The sequence below is a fragment of the Bufo bufo genome, chromosome 3 (genome assembly GCF_905171765.1).
Source record: "Bufo bufo chromosome 3, aBufBuf1.1, whole genome shotgun sequence".
Classification (NCBI taxonomy): domain Eukaryota; kingdom Metazoa; phylum Chordata; class Amphibia; order Anura; family Bufonidae; genus Bufo; species Bufo bufo.
This window is the reverse complement of record NC_053391.1, coordinates 19,586,533-19,605,527: the sequence shown is the minus strand read 5'-3', so window position 1 is coordinate 19,605,527 and position 18,995 is coordinate 19,586,533. Positions and strand designations below refer to the sequence as shown.

Genomic DNA, 18,995 nt, shown 5'->3' with positions numbered 1-18,995 from the left:
ATACCATACACTATATACGGTTCCATACACTATATACCATACACACACACAAACACAATATATATAGATTATTGCTGGTTCATTTAGCTATACCCAGGGTGCACCACAGGGATGCAAACCAGCAGTACACCCAATACCGTACCGTCACTTCTCTAGACAGGTACATCGCAGCTTAGCTGGCCAATATCCGATTGCTCACTCAGACACCATACACATACAATCGCAATACAAACCGATCTTATAACGGTAACATTCAATCTAATATTTCCCCTTCAAAGACGTAACTACTTTTTGCTGGTTTGTTGAGGACATATTTTTTAAAACGTAGAATTAAAAAAATTGGAATCATATGCTTGCATCTTTATCTTGCAGTGTTTGTTGGTGCGGGGATAGGCCCTTACCAAGAAGAGAGTGGAGAAGCGGGCCATCCTGAGGTCTCTCCGTGCGGAGTTATATATGAAATTCTCCTTGTGGCACAAAGATTGAGAACTACAGAAGAAGTGGTGCGATCTGAAAAGGTATAAGCCCAATCTTATGAGCAAAATAAGGTGCCCAAGGGGATGTAAATGGATCCAAGCTGCCGCCCGCACCCGCCGCCGTTCGTGCCCAGCTCCGCCTTTCCCGACCTCAGCGTCGCCTTATAATCCTGTGTGACGCTTCCGGCTCTCCCTCCATCCCCCCTCCTTCTGCTCTAACATCTCGCGCGTGCGCACAGGGCTCTGCCTGATGCGCCCGTGCGGACTTCTCCGTTCGGCTTCATAGAGCAAAGTGCGCATGCGCCGGCACTTCGCTCAACCTCTCAATGACCTGCACACTGGCAGAGCCCTGTACGCACGCGCAAAATGTTATTACAAACTTTATTAACCCTTTAGGTATTCTTTAACAGTTTATGGCAAATGGAGATGGTCCTTAAGGTGAAAATGAGCCCAGTCCTTAAGGGGTTAAAATCCTATCTTGTGCTCTCTATGAACATCACAGCCAAGGGGAGACTCTCTGAGTGTAAAGAGACGTTACTCAGTATTCACTCAATGTAAAATTTATTATAAAAGAAGATTGAAAGAAAAAAATAAAGAATCATCATAAGGTACCAAGTCCTACAGTAGAGCTCCACACCTGCCACATTTCATACAATCTGAACATTACAAAGGCTTCTGACTTCTCCGCTCTTTGATTTGCCACAAGACCCATTTTTATTCTACTGTTTTCTCATACTATACATACACATGGCTACTTCCTCGTGTGAATTTTTAAATGTTTCAAAAGAGTTGATTTATCATTAAAACATTTCTCACATTCTGTACATTTAAATGGCTTTATCCCTGTATGAATAATTTGATGTTGAACAAGATCTGACTTTTGACTAAAACACTTCTCACATTCTGTACATGAAAACGGCTTCTCTCCTGTGTGAATTCTCTGATGTTGAACAAGATGTGACTTCTGACTAAAACACTTCTCACATTCTGTACATGAAAACGGCTTCTCTTCTGTGTGAATTCTCTGATGTCGAAAAAGAATTGACTTCTGACGAAAACACTTCTCACATTCTGTACATGAAAACGGCTTCTCTCCTGTGTGAATTTTCTCATGACGTGCAAGATTTATTTTATAACTAAAACTCTTCTCACATTCTGAGCATGAATACGGTTTCTCTCCTGTGTGAATTCTCTGATGTTGAACAAGATATGACTTCCGACTAAAACACTTCTCACATTCTGTACATGAAAACGGCTTCTCCTCTGTGTGAATTCTCTGATGTCGAAAAAGAATTGACTTCTGACGAAAACACTTCTCACATTCTGTACATGAATACGGTTTCTCTCCTGTGTGAATTCTCTGATGTTCAACAAGATTTGTTTTTGTAATAAATGATTTCCCACATTCTGGACATTTAAATGACCTTTCACCTTGTCGAGTTTCCTTAAATTTCATTTCTAAAGGTTTCCTACATTCAGCTCTTGTTGACATTTCACCCAGTCTGTGTTCAGTTCTATTACTGACAAGTCGTACTTAATTATCTTTTACGTCATAAGAGGAAGAGAAAAGATATTTCTAGTAGCTTCTTATCCTGTCATCACCTGGAGAAAGAAGAACATATTTATAAGTTAAATGGTACTTATTTTCCTTGCTACTAATTAATTAATGCTACAAATATATAAATAGCTCATTAGCTGCTGCTAATTTCTAGGACACGGCTCTTTAGGCAGGGCTGCACTAGATGCAATATTCTACCCAATAGCCTTGGAGTGTGTATGTGATGAATGGATGGAGCCAAAATATACTGGCTACAGGTGTGTATATGGAGCCAAAATATACTGGCTATGAGTGACTGTATATAGCCAAAACATACTGGCTGCGATACATGGTTGTGACCTATATACTGGCCGCAAGCTATACAAATAGATTGGTCTGAACTCTGTACTATACAAGGGTACATTCTAGTCCACAGAGACTCCACTCTGGTAGAGGCAGTGAGATCTACTGTATTTAGCATTATACGACCTATGAACTAGGTGGCACAACCACATATGCATATACACCCACAGGATCACTTGTAATATACACACATGTGTCCATTCACACTGGTTACCGTGCCCTCAACTCTGACTTGCTTATCCATAGCAATCACTAGCTAGCAAGTAGAGTTTTCTAGCCCAGTCCCTTAACTGTACAGAGGAGTTATTTGCTACCCCTCTCTGTATAGGTTGGAGACTGGTTGCCTGATGTCACAGACTGTGACATACACTGCGTGCAGAATTATTAGGCAAATGAGTATTTTGACCACATCATCCTCTTTATGCATGTTGTCTTACTCCAAGCGATATAGGCTCGAAAGCCTACTACCTATTAAGCATATTAGGTGATGTGCATCTCTGTAATGAGAAGGGGTGTGGTCTAATGACATCAACACCCTATATTAGGTGTGCATAATTATTAGGCAACTTCCTTTCCTTTGGCAAAATAGGTCAAAAGAAGGACTTGACAGGCTCAGAAAAGTCAAAAATAGTGAGATATCTTGCAGAGGGATGCAGCACTCTAAAAATTGCAAAGCTTCTGAAGCGTGATCATCGAATAATCAAGCGTTTCATTCAAAATAGTCAACAGGGTCGCAAGAAGCGTGTGGAAAAACCAAGGCGCAAAATAACTGCCCATGAACTGAGAAAAGTCAAGCGTGCAGCTGCCAAGATGCCACTTGCCACCAGTTTGGCCATATTTCAGAGCTGCAACATCACTGGAGTGCCCAAAAGCACAAGGTGTGCAATACTCAGAGACATGGCCAAGGTAAGAAAGGCTGAAAGACGACCACCACTGAACAAGACACACAAGCTGAAACGTCAAGACTGGGCCAATAAATATCTCAAGACTGATTTTTCTAAGGTTTTATGGACTGATGAAATGAGAGTGAGTCTTGATGGGCCAGATGGATGGGCCCGTGGCTAGATTGGTAAAGGGCAGAGAGCTCCAGTTCGACTCAGACGCCAGCAAGGTGGAGGTGGAGTACTGGTTTGGGCTGGTATCATCAAAGATGAGCTTGTGGGGCCTTTTCGGGTTGAGGATGGAGTCAAGCTCAACTCCCAGTCCTACTGCCAGTTTCTGGAAGACACCTTCTTCAAGCAGTGGTACAGGAAGAAGTCTGCATCCTTCAAGAAAAACATGATTTTCATGCAGGACAATGCTCCATCACACGCGTCCAAGTACTCCACAGCGTGGCTGGCAAGAAAGGGTATAAAAGAAGAAAATCTAATGACATGGCCTCCTTGTTCACCTGATCTGAACCCCATTGAGAACCTGTGGTCCATCATCAAATGTGAGATTTACAAGGAGGGAAAACAGTACACCTCTCTGAACAGTGTCTGGGAGGCTGTGGTTGCTGCTGCACGCAATGTTGATGGTGAACAGATCAAAACACTGACAGAATCCATGGATGGCAGGCTTTTGAGTGTCCTTGCAAAGAAAGGTGGCTATATTGGTCACTGATTTGTTTTTGTTTTGTTTCTGAATGTCAGAAATGTATATTTGTGAATGTTGAGATGTTATATTGGTTTCACTGGTAAAAATAAATAATTGAAATGGGTATATATTTGTTTTTTGTTAAGTTGCCTAATAATTATGCACAGTAAAAGTCACCTGCACACACAGATATCCCCCTAAAATAGCTAAAACTAAAAACAAACTAAAAACTACTTTGATATTAATGAGTTTTTTGGGTTCATTGAGAACATGGTTGTTGTTCAATAATAATATTAATCCTCAAAAATACAACTTGCCTAATAATTCTGCACTCCCTGTATATGCCTTTTGCCCCCTTTTAAACAGACTTTTAATAAAGGTTTTGTTTTTTAATTTTAACGTTCATCAGGCTGTGATATTATTAGTATTTAGGAACGTCTACCCACTTATCTCTTTATAGTGTGAATTCATTTTGATTATTAATCCTGCAGACCAGTCCATAACATTGTGTTCACATAAAGGTGTTTTGCACTGTAATATTATTTCTATATGAACTTTACACTTTGGCCCATGTGCTATGTAGCATTGTCCCGGGCTTGTACCATGACACAGACATGACACCTTGATTAGATTTTATCGGTCCCTTGTGAGTTTATTTTTTTAATTTTTTATGAGATTACTTATTTAATAAATCTAAAACCGGACAATCCTTGCTCTCTGTCTATCCGGGAGGTGCTGGTAGCTCTTAAACTGCCAACACTATTGATCATTGAAACTTCTTCACTCTCTAAACTCGCGTTCAATACATTTTTATTGGTTTCTCATGTTTTAAGGGACAAATCAGATCATAGACGGCAAACATTTTCAGTCACCAGACTTTTTCATGTCATCTGATTGCCCAGAAAGTAGGATTTAAGGAAAGCATGGAGATTGAATTGCGGTCTTTTTGATTTATCTATTGATATTAACTGGCATATAGGTAATACATGGATAGCATTGGTATGGTAGAATTTACATCCTATGGACAATTTAAAAATCCATTAAAAAAAACTGGCAAATAGACCCCAAACCCCATTAACGTTTTGAATAATCCCTACAAGGAGGAAACTCTTTACCTCCATATTATATAAGTACACATTAGAAGACTGCCCACAAGTAGGACATGACATTAAGAAATCATTTATGGAAGTCATGACGGCACAAAATAGCATGAAAAGGCAATGTTTTGTGCTCCACCATCCTCTACACTATGTACTGTCTACAATATGTGTTATGTGTACAGACCTGTATTATATACAGGCAGGTCCATAAATATTGGGACATCGACACAATTCTAACATTTTTGGCTCTATACACTACCACAATGGATTTGAAATTAAACAAACAAGATGTGCTTTACCTGCAGACTGTCAGCTTTAATTTGAGGGCATTTACATCAGTTTGCATATGTGCCTCCCACTTGTTAAGGGGCCAAAAGTAATGGGACATAATAATAATCATAAATCAAACTTTCACTTTTTAATACTTGGTTGCAAATCCTTTGCAGTCAATTACAGCCTGAAGTCTGGAACGCATAGACATCACCAGACGCTGGGTTTCATCCCTGGTGATGCTCTCCCAGGCTTCTACTACAACTGTCTTCACTTCCTGCTTGTTCTTGGGGCATTTTCCCTTCAGTTTTGTCTTCAGCAAGTGAAATGCATGCTCAATCGGATTCAGGTCAGGTGATTGACTTGGCCATTGCATAACATTCCACTTCTTTCCCTTAAAAAACTCTTTGGTTGCTTTTTCAGTATGCTTTAGGTCATTGTCCATCTGCACTGTGAAGCGCCGTCCAATGAGTTCTGAAGCATTTGGCTCAATATGAGCAGATAATATTGCCCGAAACACTTCAGACTTCATCCTGCTGCTTTTGTCCGCAGTCACATCATCAATAAATTTTGTTTGTTTAATTTCAAATACATTGTGGTGGTGTATAGAGCCAAAAATGTATAATTGTTTCGATGTCTCAATATTTATGGACCTGACTGTAACTGTAGATACACAGATATCTCTAGTTAGAGAAGCAGATTATGGTATCTATAGAGAAAATGATGTGTGAGTTAATTACAGATTAGTCCTGTGAGTAAAACTCTTTCACAAACTTATTGGTACAGTCCAGTGATGGCAATCAGGATCGGTGATTGTCCGTGTTCCCTGCACAGTTACAGGTATGTACTATAACATGTATGCGTGTATAATTACATTACAGACAAAGACACATTGTCCTTATACACAGCACAGTCAGTACTTACCAGACATGGACCCTCTACACACTCAGTACTTGATCTCCAGTCAGTGTCTTCTCCTCAGCAAGTCAGTGATCCAAGTGAATTCCCTTGGTGAATTCTGGCTTTCTGAGCCATGCTTGGGTCTTTTATACCTCTTTGGTGGCTATATCTATCTGCTCCTCCTCTTCCCCCCAAGAGGCGCCCAGATCTTTCTTCCCTCATTACAATATGCAATGGAAGAATAATGGCCCCACCTTCTCATCAACAAGTTTAGCATTTTCTGGCCTCCTGAGATGGTTCTTCATTTACACATTGTATTTGCAGGGTAGAGACCTATTGTTCACACTCTTATTTAGCATCTGTAAGAGATTCCTGGGATACTCCGAGACCTTTTCATGTGAGAATCAGTGTAAACAATGAGCATTTTACATCCTGATGAGATACATTCCATCCAGACCTACAACCACATGACTCTCCATCTATAATTCACAGATATGAAATACTTCATATTATATTCAGTAGAACAGATTATAATACTTTCATTATAAACCCTCTATGACAACTTGTTATAGGATCATTTATTATTTTCAGAAATCAGGCAGATACGATTCAGTTATAAATTATGCATTACTGGGTCAGCTTTAATCAACCACACACATTTCATGATCAGATACATCAGTTTTTTATATATGACACAATCTCTACATCATCTGCTCTGTAGTTTACTTGTGGCCATCACCATGATACAAGTTAAGACTGTCCTCACTGGGCTCCCAGATATCTGTGTCTTCATTTCCAGTTCTGAGAATGTAGACCTCTTCTGGTCATCTGCTTGTATTTCTCCTGACTATGATTATTTCTTCATTAGATACCACTTATACCATTGAGTCTATTTCACAATCCTTAGTCCATAGAACATATTATGCTTCATAACAATTGATCAGCTTAGAGAAGAATGTCAGTTGCTCTTTTGTGAACTCTGCATTTTTTTAGATTAAATATAGAAGAAGGAAAAAACATAACAATCTAAAATAGAAATCCAAACTGGATGCTGCTTGTTCCACCATTACTTCATCAGAGATATTTCTGCTGCTTAGTAAGAAGCAATCTGATAAATAAAAAATTAAAGGGGTTAGGGTGAGTTCACACTAGCGTTAGGGATTCCGTTATGGTTTTCTGTTATAGCATGGTTATAACTAGTGTTGAGCACGAATATTCGAATAGCAATTTTCTATCTCAAATATCGCAACTTTGAGAATTCTCGAATATTTCGAATATAGTGCTATATATTCGCTATATCGAAAATTCATATTTTTTCCATCTGAAAACATGATTCCTCCCTGCTTCTTGCTTGTGGGTCAATGAGTCATTGGCCCACAAGCAACTGAAGCAGGAAGGAATCACGTTTTCAGATGGACAAAAAAATGACGAATATTCTAAATAACGAATATATTCGCTATATTGCTTTATATTCGCTTTTTAGAATATTTGTCATATTCTAATCCAAGAATATCGAATATTTTTAATATTCGAGATCACGATTTAAACTGAAAAATCATGAACGTTATATGTCCTAGAGTGTGCGCGACCGCATGACGTCATTTAATTCGCGCCGATAAAGTTTTTTCAAAGAAAGTATTTCCAGACAGTCTCCAGAATATTTGCTATATGAATGTGATTTTTTTTTTCTTACCAAAAAAACGTTTTTATGGTAAGAGTAGATAATACAGATTGGTGCACTAAGTACTCTTGTTACTTCACAGCACTATGTTTGTAGCATGTATGTATGGACAACAGATACATTTCTATCACATGCACATAGCACGTCCATTTTCCTGTCACTCAATATATACCACACACTATATACCACACACTATATACCATACACTATATACGGTTCCATACACTATATACCATACACACACACAAACACAATATATATAGATTATTGCTGGTTCATTTAGCTATACCCAGGGTGCACCACAGGGATGCAAACCAGCAGTACACCCAATACCGTACCGTCACTTCTCTAGACAGGTACATCGCAGCTTAGCTGGCCAATATCCGATTGCTCACTCAGACACCATACACATACAATCGCAATACAAACCGATCTTATAACGGTAACATTCAATCTAATATTTCCCCTTCAAAGACGTAACTACTTTTTGCTGGTTTGTTGAGGACATATTTTTTAAAACGTAGAATTAAAAAAATTGGAATCATATGCTTGCATCTTTATCTTGCAGTGTTTGTTGGTGCGGGGATAGGCCCTTACCAAGAAGAGAGTGGAGAAGCGGGCCATCCTGAGGTCTCTCCGTGCGGAGTTATATATGAAATTCTCCTTGTGGCACAAAGATTGAGAACTACAGAAGAAGTGGTGCGATCTGAAAAGGTATAAGCCCAATCTTATGAGCAAAATAAGGTGCCCAAGGGGATGTAAATGGATCCAAGCTGCCGCCCGCACCCGCCGCCGTTCGTGCCCAGCTCCGCCTTTCCCGACCTCAGCGTCGCCTTATAATCCTGTGTGACGCTTCCGGCTCTCCCTCCATCCCCCCTCCTTCTGCTCTAACATCTCGCGCGTGCGCACAGGGCTCTGCCTGATGCGCCCGTGCGGACTTCTCCGTTCGGCTTCATAGAGCAAAGTGCGCATGCGCCGGCACTTCGCTCAACCTCTCAATGACCTGCACACTGGCAGAGCCCTGTGCGCACGCGCAAAATGTTATTACAAACTTTATTAACCCTTTAGGTATTCTTTAACAGTTTATGGCAAATGGAGATGGTCCTTAAGGTGAAAATGAGCCCAGTCCTTAAGGGGTTAAAATCCTATCTTGTGCTCTCTATGAACATCACAGCCAAGGGGAGACTCTCTGAGTGTAAAGAGACGTTACTCAGTATTCACTCAATGTAAAATTTATTATAAAAGAAGATTGAAAGAAAAAAATAAAGAATCATCATAAGGTACCAAGTCCTACAGTAGAGCTCCACACCTGCCACATTTCATACAATCTGAACATTACAAAGGCTTCTGACTTCTCCGCTCTTTGATTTGCCACAAGACCCATTTTTATTCTACTGTTTTCTCATACTATACATACACATGGCTACTTCCTCGTGTGAATTTTTAAATGTTTCAAAAGAGTTGATTTATCATTAAAACATTTCTCACATTCTGTACATTTAAATGGCTTTATCCCTGTATGAATAATCTGATGTTGAACAAGATCTGACTTTTGACTAAAACACTTCTCACATTCTGTACATGAAAACGGCTTCTCTCCTGTGTGAATTCTCTGATGTTGAACAAGATGTGACTTCTGACTAAAACACTTCTCACATTCTGTACATGAAAACGGCTTCTCTTCTGTGTGAATTCTCTGATGTCGAAAAAGAATTGACTTCTGACGAAAACACTTCTCACATTCTGTACATGAAAACGGCTTCTCTCCTGTGTGAATTTTCTCATGACGTGCAAGATTTATTTTATAACTAAAACTCTTCTCACATTCTGAGCATGAATACGGTTTCTCTCCTGTGTGAATTCTCTGATGTTGAACAAGATATGACTTCCGACTAAAACACTTCTCACATTCTGTACATGAAAACGGCTTCTCCTCTGTGTGAATTCTCTGATGTCGAAAAAGAATTGACTTCTGACGAAAACACTTCTCACATTCTGTACATGAATACGGTTTCTCTCCTGTGTGAATTCTCTGATGTTCAACAAGATTTGTTTTTGTAATAAATGATTTCCCACATTCTGGACATTTAAATGACCTTTCACCTTGTCGAGTTTCCTTAAATTTCATTTCTAAAGGTTTCCTACATTCAGCTCTTGTTGACATTTCACCCAGTCTGTGTTCAGTTCTATTACTGACAAGTCGTACTTAATTATCTTTTACGTCATAAGAGGAAGAGAAAAGATATTTCTAGTAGCTTCTTATCCTGTCATCACCTGGAGAAAGAAGAACATATTTATAAGTTAAATGGTACTTATTTTCCTTGCTACTAATTAATTAATGCTACAAATATATAAATAGCTCATTAGCTGCTGCTAATTTCTAGGACACGGCTCTTTAGGCAGGGCTGCACTAGATGCAATATTCTACCCAATAGCCTTGGAGTGTGTATGTGATGAATGGATGGAGCCAAAATATACTGGCTACAGGTGTGTATATGGAGCCAAAATATACTGGCTATGAGTGACTGTATATAGCCAAAACATACTGGCTGCGATACATGGTTGTGACCTATATACTGGCCGCAAGCTATACAAATAGATTGGTCTGAACTCTGTACTATACAAGGGTACATTCTAGTCCACAGAGACTCCACTCTGGTAGAGGCAGTGAGATCTACTGTATTTAGCATTATACGACCTATGAACTAGGTGGCACAACCACATATGCATATACACCCACAGGATCACTTGTAATATACACACATGTGTCCATTCACACTGGTTACCGTGCCCTCAACTCTGACTTGCTTATCCATAGCAATCACTAGCTAGCAAGTAGAGTTTTCTAGCCCAGTCCCTTAACTGTACAGAGGAGTTATTTGCTACCCCTCTCTGTATAGGTTGGAGACTGGTTGCCTGATGTCACAGACTGTGACATACACTGCGTGCAGAATTATTAGGCAAATGAGTATTTTGACCACATCATCCTCTTTATGCATGTTGTCTTACTCCAAGCGGTATAGGCTCGAAAGCCTACTACCTATTAAGCATATTAGGTGATGTGCATCTCTGTAATGAGAAGGGGTGTGGTCTAATGACATCAACACCCTATATTAGGTGTGCATAATTATTAGGCAACTTCCTTTCCTTTGGCAAAATAGGTCAAAAGAAGGACTTGACAGGCTCAGAAAAGTCAAAAATAGTGAGATATCTTGCAGAGGGATGCAGCACTCTAAAAATTGCAAAGCTTCTGAAGCGTGATCATCGAATAATCAAGCGTTTCATTCAAAATAGTCAACAGGGTCGCAAGAAGCGTGTGGAAAAACCAAGGCGCAAAATAACTGCCCATGAACTGAGAAAAGTCAAGCGTGCAGCTGCCAAGATGCCACTTGCCACCAGTTTGGCCATATTTCAGAGCTGCAACATCACTGGAGTGCCCAAAAGCACAAGGTGTGCAATACTCAGAGACATGGCCAAGGTAAGAAAGGCTGAAAGACGACCACCACTGAACAAGACACACAAGCTGAAACGTCAAGACTGGGCCAATAAATATCTCAAGACTGATTTTTCTAAGGTTTTATGGACTGATGAAATGAGAGTGAGTCTTGATGGGCCAGATGGATGGGCCCGTGGCTAGATTGGTAAAGGGCAGAGAGCTCCAGTTCGACTCAGACGCCAGCAAGGTGGAGGTGGAGTACTGGTTTGGGCTGGTATCATCAAAGATGAGCTTGTGGGGCCTTTTCGGGTTGAGGATGGAGTCAAGCTCAACTCCCAGTCCTACTGCCAGTTTCTGGAAGACACCTTCTTCAAGCAGTGGTACAGGAAGAAGTCTGCATCCTTCAAGAAAAACATGATTTTCATGCAGGACAATGCTCCATCACACGCGTCCAAGTACTCCACAGCGTGGCTGGCAAGAAAGGGTATAAAAGAAGAAAATCTAATGACATGGCCTCCTTGTTCACCTGATCTGAACCCCATTGAGAACCTGTGGTCCATCATCAAATGTGAGATTTACAAGGAGGGAAAACAGTACACCTCTCTGAACAGTGTCTGGGAGGCTGTGGTTGCTGCTGCACGCAATGTTGATGGTGAACAGATCAAAACACTGACAGAATCCATGGATGGCAGGCTTTTGAGTGTCCTTGCAAAGAAAGGTGGCTATATTGGTCACTGATTTGTTTTTGTTTTGTTTCTGAATGTCAGAAATGTATATTTGTGAATGTTGAGATGTTATATTGGTTTCACTGGTAAAAATAAATAATTGAAATGGGTATATATTTGTTTTTTGTTAAGTTGCCTAATAATTATGCACAGTAAAAGTCACCTGCACACACAGATATCCCCCTAAAATAGCTAAAACTAAAAACAAACTAAAAACTACTTTGATATTAATGAGTTTTTTGGGTTCATTGAGAACATGGTTGTTGTTCAATAATAATATTAATCCTCAAAAATACAACTTGCCTAATAATTCTGCACTCCCTGTATATGCCTTTTGCCCCCTTTTAAACAGACTTTTAATAAAGGTTTTGTTTTTTAATTTTAACGTTCATCAGGCTGTGATATTATTAGTATTTAGGAACGTCTACCCACTTATCTCTTTATAGTGTGAATTCATTTTGATTATTAATCCTGCAGACCAGTCCATAACATTGTGTTCACATAAAGGTGTTTTGCACTGTAATATTATTTCTATATGAACTTTACACTTTGGCCCATGTGCTATGTAGCATTGTCCCGGGCTTGTACCATGACACAGACATGACACCTTGATTAGATTTTATCGGTCCCTTGTGAGTTTATTTTTTTAATTTTTTATGAGATTACTTATTTAATAAATCTAAAACCGGACAATCCTTGCTCTCTGTCTATCCGGGAGGTGCTGGTAGCTCTTAAACTGCCAACACTATTGATCATTGAAACTTCTTCACTCTCTAAACTCGCGTTCAATACATTTTTATTGGTTTCTCATGTTTTAAGGGACAAATCAGATCATAGACGGCAAACATTTTCAGTCACCAGACTTTTTCATGTCATCTGATTGCCCAGAAAGTAGGATTTAAGGAAAGCATGGAGATTGAATTGCGGTCTTTTTGATTTATCTATTGATATTAACTGGCATATAGGTAATACATGGATAGCATTGGTATGGTAGAATTTACATCCTATGGACAATTTAAAAATCCATTAAAAAAAACTGGCAAATAGACCCCAAACCCCATTAACGTTTTGAATAATCCCTACAAGGAGGAAACTCTTTACCTCCATATTATATAAGTACACATTAGAAGACTGCCCACAAGTAGGACATGACATTAAGAAATCATTTATGGAAGTCATGACGGCACAAAATAGCATGAAAAGGCAATGTTTTGTGCTCCACCATCCTCTACACTATGTACTGTCTACAATATGTGTTATGTGTACAGACCTGTATTATATACAGGCAGGTCCATAAATATTGGGACATCGACACAATTCTAACATTTTTGGCTCTATACACTACCACAATGGATTTGAAATTAAACAAACAAGATGTGCTTTACCTGCAGACTGTCAGCTTTAATTTGAGGGCATTTACATCAGTTTGCATATGTGCCTCCCACTTGTTAAGGGGCCAAAAGTAATGGGACATAATAATAATCATAAATCAAACTTTCACTTTTTAATACTTGGTTGCAAATCCTTTGCAGTCAATTACAGCCTGAAGTCTGGAACGCATAGACATCACCAGACGCTGGGTTTCATCCCTGGTGATGCTCTCCCAGGCTTCTACTACAACTGTCTTCACTTCCTGCTTGTTCTTGGGGCATTTTCCCTTCAGTTTTGTCTTCAGCAAGTGAAATGCATGCTCAATCGGATTCAGGTCAGGTGATTGACTTGGCCATTGCATAACATTCCACTTCTTTCCCTTAAAAAACTCTTTGGTTGCTTTTTCAGTATGCTTTAGGTCATTGTCCATCTGCACTGTGAAGCGCCGTCCAATGAGTTCTGAAGCATTTGGCTCAATATGAGCAGATAATATTGCCCGAAACACTTCAGACTTCATCCTGCTGCTTTTGTCCGCAGTCACATCATCAATAAATTTTGTTTGTTTAATTTCAAATACATTGTGGTGGTGTATAGAGCCAAAAATGTTATAATTGTTTCGATGTCTCAATATTTATGGACCTGACTGTAACTGTAGATACACAGATATCTCTAGTTAGAGAAGCAGATTATGGTATCTATAGAGAAAATGATGTGTGAGTTAATTACAGATTAGTCCTGTGAGTAAAACTCTTTCACAAACTTATTGGTACAGTCCAGTGATGGCAATCAGGATTGGTGATTGTCTGTGTTCCCTGCACAGTTACAGGTATGTACTATAACATGTATGCGTGTATAATTACATTACAGACAAAGACACATTGTCCTTATACACAGCACAGTCAGTACTTACCAGACATGGACCCTCTACACACTCAGTACTTGATCTCCAGTCAGTGTCTTCTCCTCAGCAAGTCAGTGATCCAAGTGAATTCCCTTGGTGAATTCTGGCTTTCTGAGCCATGCTTGGGTCTTTTATACCTCTTTGGTGGCTATATCTATCTGCTCCTCCTCTTCCCCCCAAGAGGCGCCCAGATCTTTCTTTCCTCATTACAATATGCAATGGAAGAATAATGGCCCCACCTTCTCATCAACAAGTTTAGCATTTTCTGGCCTCCTGAGATGGTTCTTCATTTACACATTGTATTTGCAGGGTAGAGACCTATTGTTCACACTCTTATTTAGCATCTGTAAGAGATTCCTGGGATACTCCGAGACCTTTTCATGTGAGAATCAGTGTAAACAATGAGCATTTTACATCCTGATGAGATACATTCCATCCAGACCTACAACCACATGACTCTCCATCTATAATTCACAGATATGAAATACTTCATATTATATTCAGTAGAACAGATTATAATACTTTCATTATAAACCCTCTATGACAACTTGTTATAGGATCATTTATTATTTTCAGAAATCAGGCAGATACGATTCAGTTATAAATTATGCATTACTGGGTCAGCTTTAATCAACCACACACATTTCATGATCAGATACATCAGTTTTTTATATATGACACAATCTCTACATCATCTGCTCTGTAGTTTACTTGTGGCCATCACCATGATACAAGTTAAGACTGTCCTCACTGGGCTCCCAGATATCTGTGTCTTCATTTCCAGTTCAGAGAATGTAGACCTCTTCTGGTCATCTGCTTGTATTTCTCCTGACTATGATTATTTCTTCATTAGATACCACTTATACCATTGAGTCTATTTCACAATCCTTAGTCCATAGAACATATTATGCTTCATAACAATTGATCAGCTTAGAGAAGAATGTCAGTTGCTCTTTTGTGAACTCTGCATTTTTTTAGATTAAATATAGAAGAAGGAAAAAACATAACAATCTAAAATAGAAATCCAAACTGGATGCTGCTTGTTCCACCATTACTTCATCAGAGATATTTCTGCTGCTTAGTAAGAAGCAATCTGATAAATAAAAAATTAAAGGGGTTAGGGTGAGTTCACACTAGCGTTAGGGATTCCGTTATGGTTTTCTGTTATAGCATGGTTATAACTAGTGTTGAGCACCAATATTCGAATAGCAATTTTCTATCTCAAATATCGCAACTTTGAGAATTCTCGAATATTTCGAATATAGTGCTATATATTCGCTATATCGAAAATTCATATTTTTTCCATCTGAAAACATGATTCCTCCCTGCTTCTTGCTTGTGGGTCAATGAGTCATTGGCCCACAAGCAACTGAAGCAGGAAGGAATCACGTTTTCAGATGGACAAAAAAATGACGAATATTCTAAATAACGAATATATTCGCTATATTGCTTTATATTCGCTTTTTAGAATATTTGTCATATTCTAATCCAAGAATATCGAATATTTTTAATATTCGAGATCACGATTTAAACTGAAAAATCATGAACGTTATATGTCCTAGAGTGTGCGCGACCGCATGACGTCATTTAATTCGCGCCGATAAAGTTTTTTCAAAGAAAGTATTTCCAGACAGTCTCCAGAATATTTGCTATATGAATGTGATTTTTTTTTTCTTACCAAAAAAACGTTTTTATGGTAAGAGTAGATAATACAGATTGGTGCACTAAGTACTCTTGTTACTTCACAGCACTATGTTTGTAGCATGTATGTATGGACAACAGATACATTTCTATCACATGCACATAGCACGTCCATTTTCCTGTCACTCAATATATACCACACACTATATACCACACACTATATACCATACACTATATACGGTTCCATACACTATATACCATACACACACACAAACACAATATATATAGATTATTGCTGGTTCATTTAGCTATACCCAGGGTGCACCACAGGGATGCAAACCAGCAGTACACCCAATACCGTACCGTCACTTCTCTAGACAGGTACATCGCAGCTTAGCTGGCCAATATCCGATTGCTCACTCAGACACCATACACATACAATCGCAATACAAACCGATCTTATAACGGTAACATTCAATCTAATATTTCCCCTTCAAAGACGTAACTACTTTTTGCTGGTTTGTTGAGGACATATTTTTTAAAACGTAGAATTAAAAAAATTGGAATCATATGCTTGCATCTTTATCTTGCAGTGTTTGTTGGTGCGGGGATAGGCCCTTACCAAGAAGAGAGTGGAGAAGCGGGCCATCCTGAGGTCTCTCCGTGCGGAGTTATATATGAAATTCTCCTTGTGGCACAAAGATTGAGAACTACAGAAGAAGTGGTGCGATCTGAAAAGGTATAAGCCCAATCTTATGAGCAAAATAAGGTGCCCAAGGGGATGTAAATGGATCCAAGCTGCCGCCCGCACCCGCCGCCGTTCGTGCCCAGCTCCGCCTTTCCCGACCTCAGCGTCGCCTTATAATCCTGTGTGACGCTTCCGGCTCTCCCTCCATCCCCCCTCCTTCTGCTCTAACATCTCGCGCGTGCGCACAGGGCTCTGCCTGATGCGCCCGTGCGGACTTCTCCGTTCGGCTTCATAGAGCAAAGTGCGCATGCGCCGGCACTTCGCTCAACCTCTCAATGACCTGCACACTGGCAGAGCCCTGTGCGCACGCGCAAAATGTTATTACAAACTTTATTAACCCTTTAGGTATTCTTTAACAGTTTATGGCAAATGGAGATGGTCCTTAAGGTGAAAATGAGCCCAGTCCTTAAGGGGTTAAAATCCTATCTTGTGCTCTCTATGAACATCACAGCCAAGGGGAGACTCTCTGAGTGTAAAGAGACGTTACTCAGTATTCACTCAATGTAAAATTTATTATAAAAGAAGATTGAAAGAAAAAAATAAAGAATCATCATAAGGTACCAAGTCCTACAGTAGAGCTCCACACCTGCCACATTTCATACAATCTGAACATTACAAAGGCTTCTGACTTCTCCGCTCTTTGATTTGCCACAAGACCCATTTTTATTCTACTGTTTTCTCATACTATACATACACATGGCTACTTCCTCGTGTGAATTTTTAAATGTTTCAAAAGAGTTGATTTATCATTAAAACATTTCTCACATTCTGTACATTTAAATGGCTTTATCCCTGTATGAATAATCTGATGTTGAACAAGATCTGACTTTTGACTAAAACACTTCTCACATTCTGTACATGAAAACGGCTTCTCTCCTGTGTGAATTCTCTGATGTTGAACAAGATGTGACTTCTGACTAAAACACTTCTCACATTCTGTACATGAAAACGGCTTCTCTTCTGTGTGAATTCTCTGATGTCGAAAAAGAATTGACTTCTGACGAAAACACTTCTCACATTCTGTACATGAAAACGGCTTCTCTCCTGTGTGAATTTTCTCATGACGTGCAAGATTTATTTTATAACTAAAACTCTTCTCACATTCTGAGCATGAATACGGTTTCTCTCCTGTGTGAATTCTCTGATGTTGAACAAGATATGACTTCCGACTAAAACACTTCTCACATTCTGTACATGAAAACGGCTTCTCCTCTGTGTGAATTCTCTGATGTCGAAAAAGAATTGACTTCTGACGAAAACACTTCTCACATTCTGTACATGAATACGGTTTCTCTCCTGTGTGAATTCTCTGATGTTCAACAAGATTTGTTTTTGTAATAAATGATTTCCCACATTCTGGACATTTAAATGACCTTTCACCTTGTCGAGTTTCCTTAAATTTCATTTCTAAAGGTTTCCTACATTCAGCTCTTGTTGACATTTCACCCAGTCTGTGTTCAGTTCTATTACTGACAAGTCGTACTTAATTATCTTTTACGTCATAAGAGGAAGAGAAAAGATATTTCTAGTAGCTTCTTATCCTGTCATCACCTGGAGAAAGAAGAACATATTTATAAGTTAAATGGTACTTATTTTCCTTGCTACTAATTAATTAATGCTACAAATATATAAATAGCTCATTAGCTGCTGCTAATTTCTAGGACACGGCTCTTTAGGCAGGGCTGCACTAGATGCAATATTCTACCCAATAGCCTTGGAGTGTGTATGTGATGAATGGATGGAGCCAAAATATACTGGCTACAGGTGTGTATATGGAGCCAAAATATACTGGCTATGAGTGACTGTATATAGCCAAAACATACTGGCTGCGATACATGGTTGTGACCTATATACTGGCCGCAAGCTATACAAATAGATTGGTCTGAACTCTGTACTATACAAGGGTACATTCTAGTCCACAGAGACTCCACTCTGGTAGAGGCAGTGAGATCTACTGTATTTAGCATTATACGACCTATGAACTAGGTGGCACAACCACATATGCATATACACCCACAGGATCACTTGTAATATACACACATGTGTCCATTCACACTGGTTACCGTGCCCTCAACTCTGACTTGCTTATCCATAGCAATCACTAGCTAGCAAGTAGAGTTTTCTAGCCCAGTCCCTTAACTGTACAGAGGAGTTATTTGCTACCCCTCTCTGTATAGGTTGGAGACTGGTTGCCTGATGTCACAGACTGTGACATACACTGCGTGCAGAATTATTAGGCAAATGAGTATTTTGACCACATCATCCTCTTTA

At 39.3% G+C, this 18,995-nt stretch overlaps 2 protein-coding genes across 2 annotated transcripts; both read right to left on the bottom strand.

Moving 5' to 3' along the window:
- Window positions 1-1,227: 1,227 nt before the first annotated feature.
- LOC120993559 (gastrula zinc finger protein XlCGF71.1-like) lies at window positions 1,228-1,968 on the bottom strand. The gene has a single exon (XM_040422036.1). The coding sequence runs from the start codon at window positions 1,966-1,968 to the stop codon at window positions 1,228-1,230; it is 741 nt and encodes a 246-aa protein (XP_040277970.1).
- Window positions 1,969-9,325: 7,357 nt separating this feature from the next.
- LOC120993557 (zinc finger protein 84-like) lies at window positions 9,326-18,165 on the bottom strand. Its single transcript, XM_040422035.1, has 2 exons — window positions 17,451-18,165; window positions 9,326-9,939 (listed from the first exon to the last, which is right to left on the bottom strand). Exons 1-2 carry the CDS (start codon window positions 18,163-18,165, stop codon window positions 9,326-9,328), a joined length of 1,329 nt encoding a protein of 442 aa, XP_040277969.1.
- Between the last annotated feature and the right edge of the window lie 830 nt (window positions 18,166-18,995).

What these genes read in the sequence shown, in the direction of transcription:
- LOC120993559 (XM_040422036.1), bottom strand. Translation starts at nt 1,968, where the DNA reads ATGTCAACAAGAGCTGAATGTAGGAAACCTTTAGAAATGAAATTTAAG.
- LOC120993557 (XM_040422035.1), bottom strand. Translation starts at nt 18,165, where the DNA reads ATGTCAACAAGAGCTGAATGTAGGAAACCTTTAGAAATGAAATTTAAG. An exon ending in TAAATCAACTCTTTTGAAAC is followed by an intron (nt 9,940 to 17,450) that starts ATTTAAAAATTC and finishes ATCTTGTTGAAC; the next exon opens with ATCAGAGAATTCACACAGGA.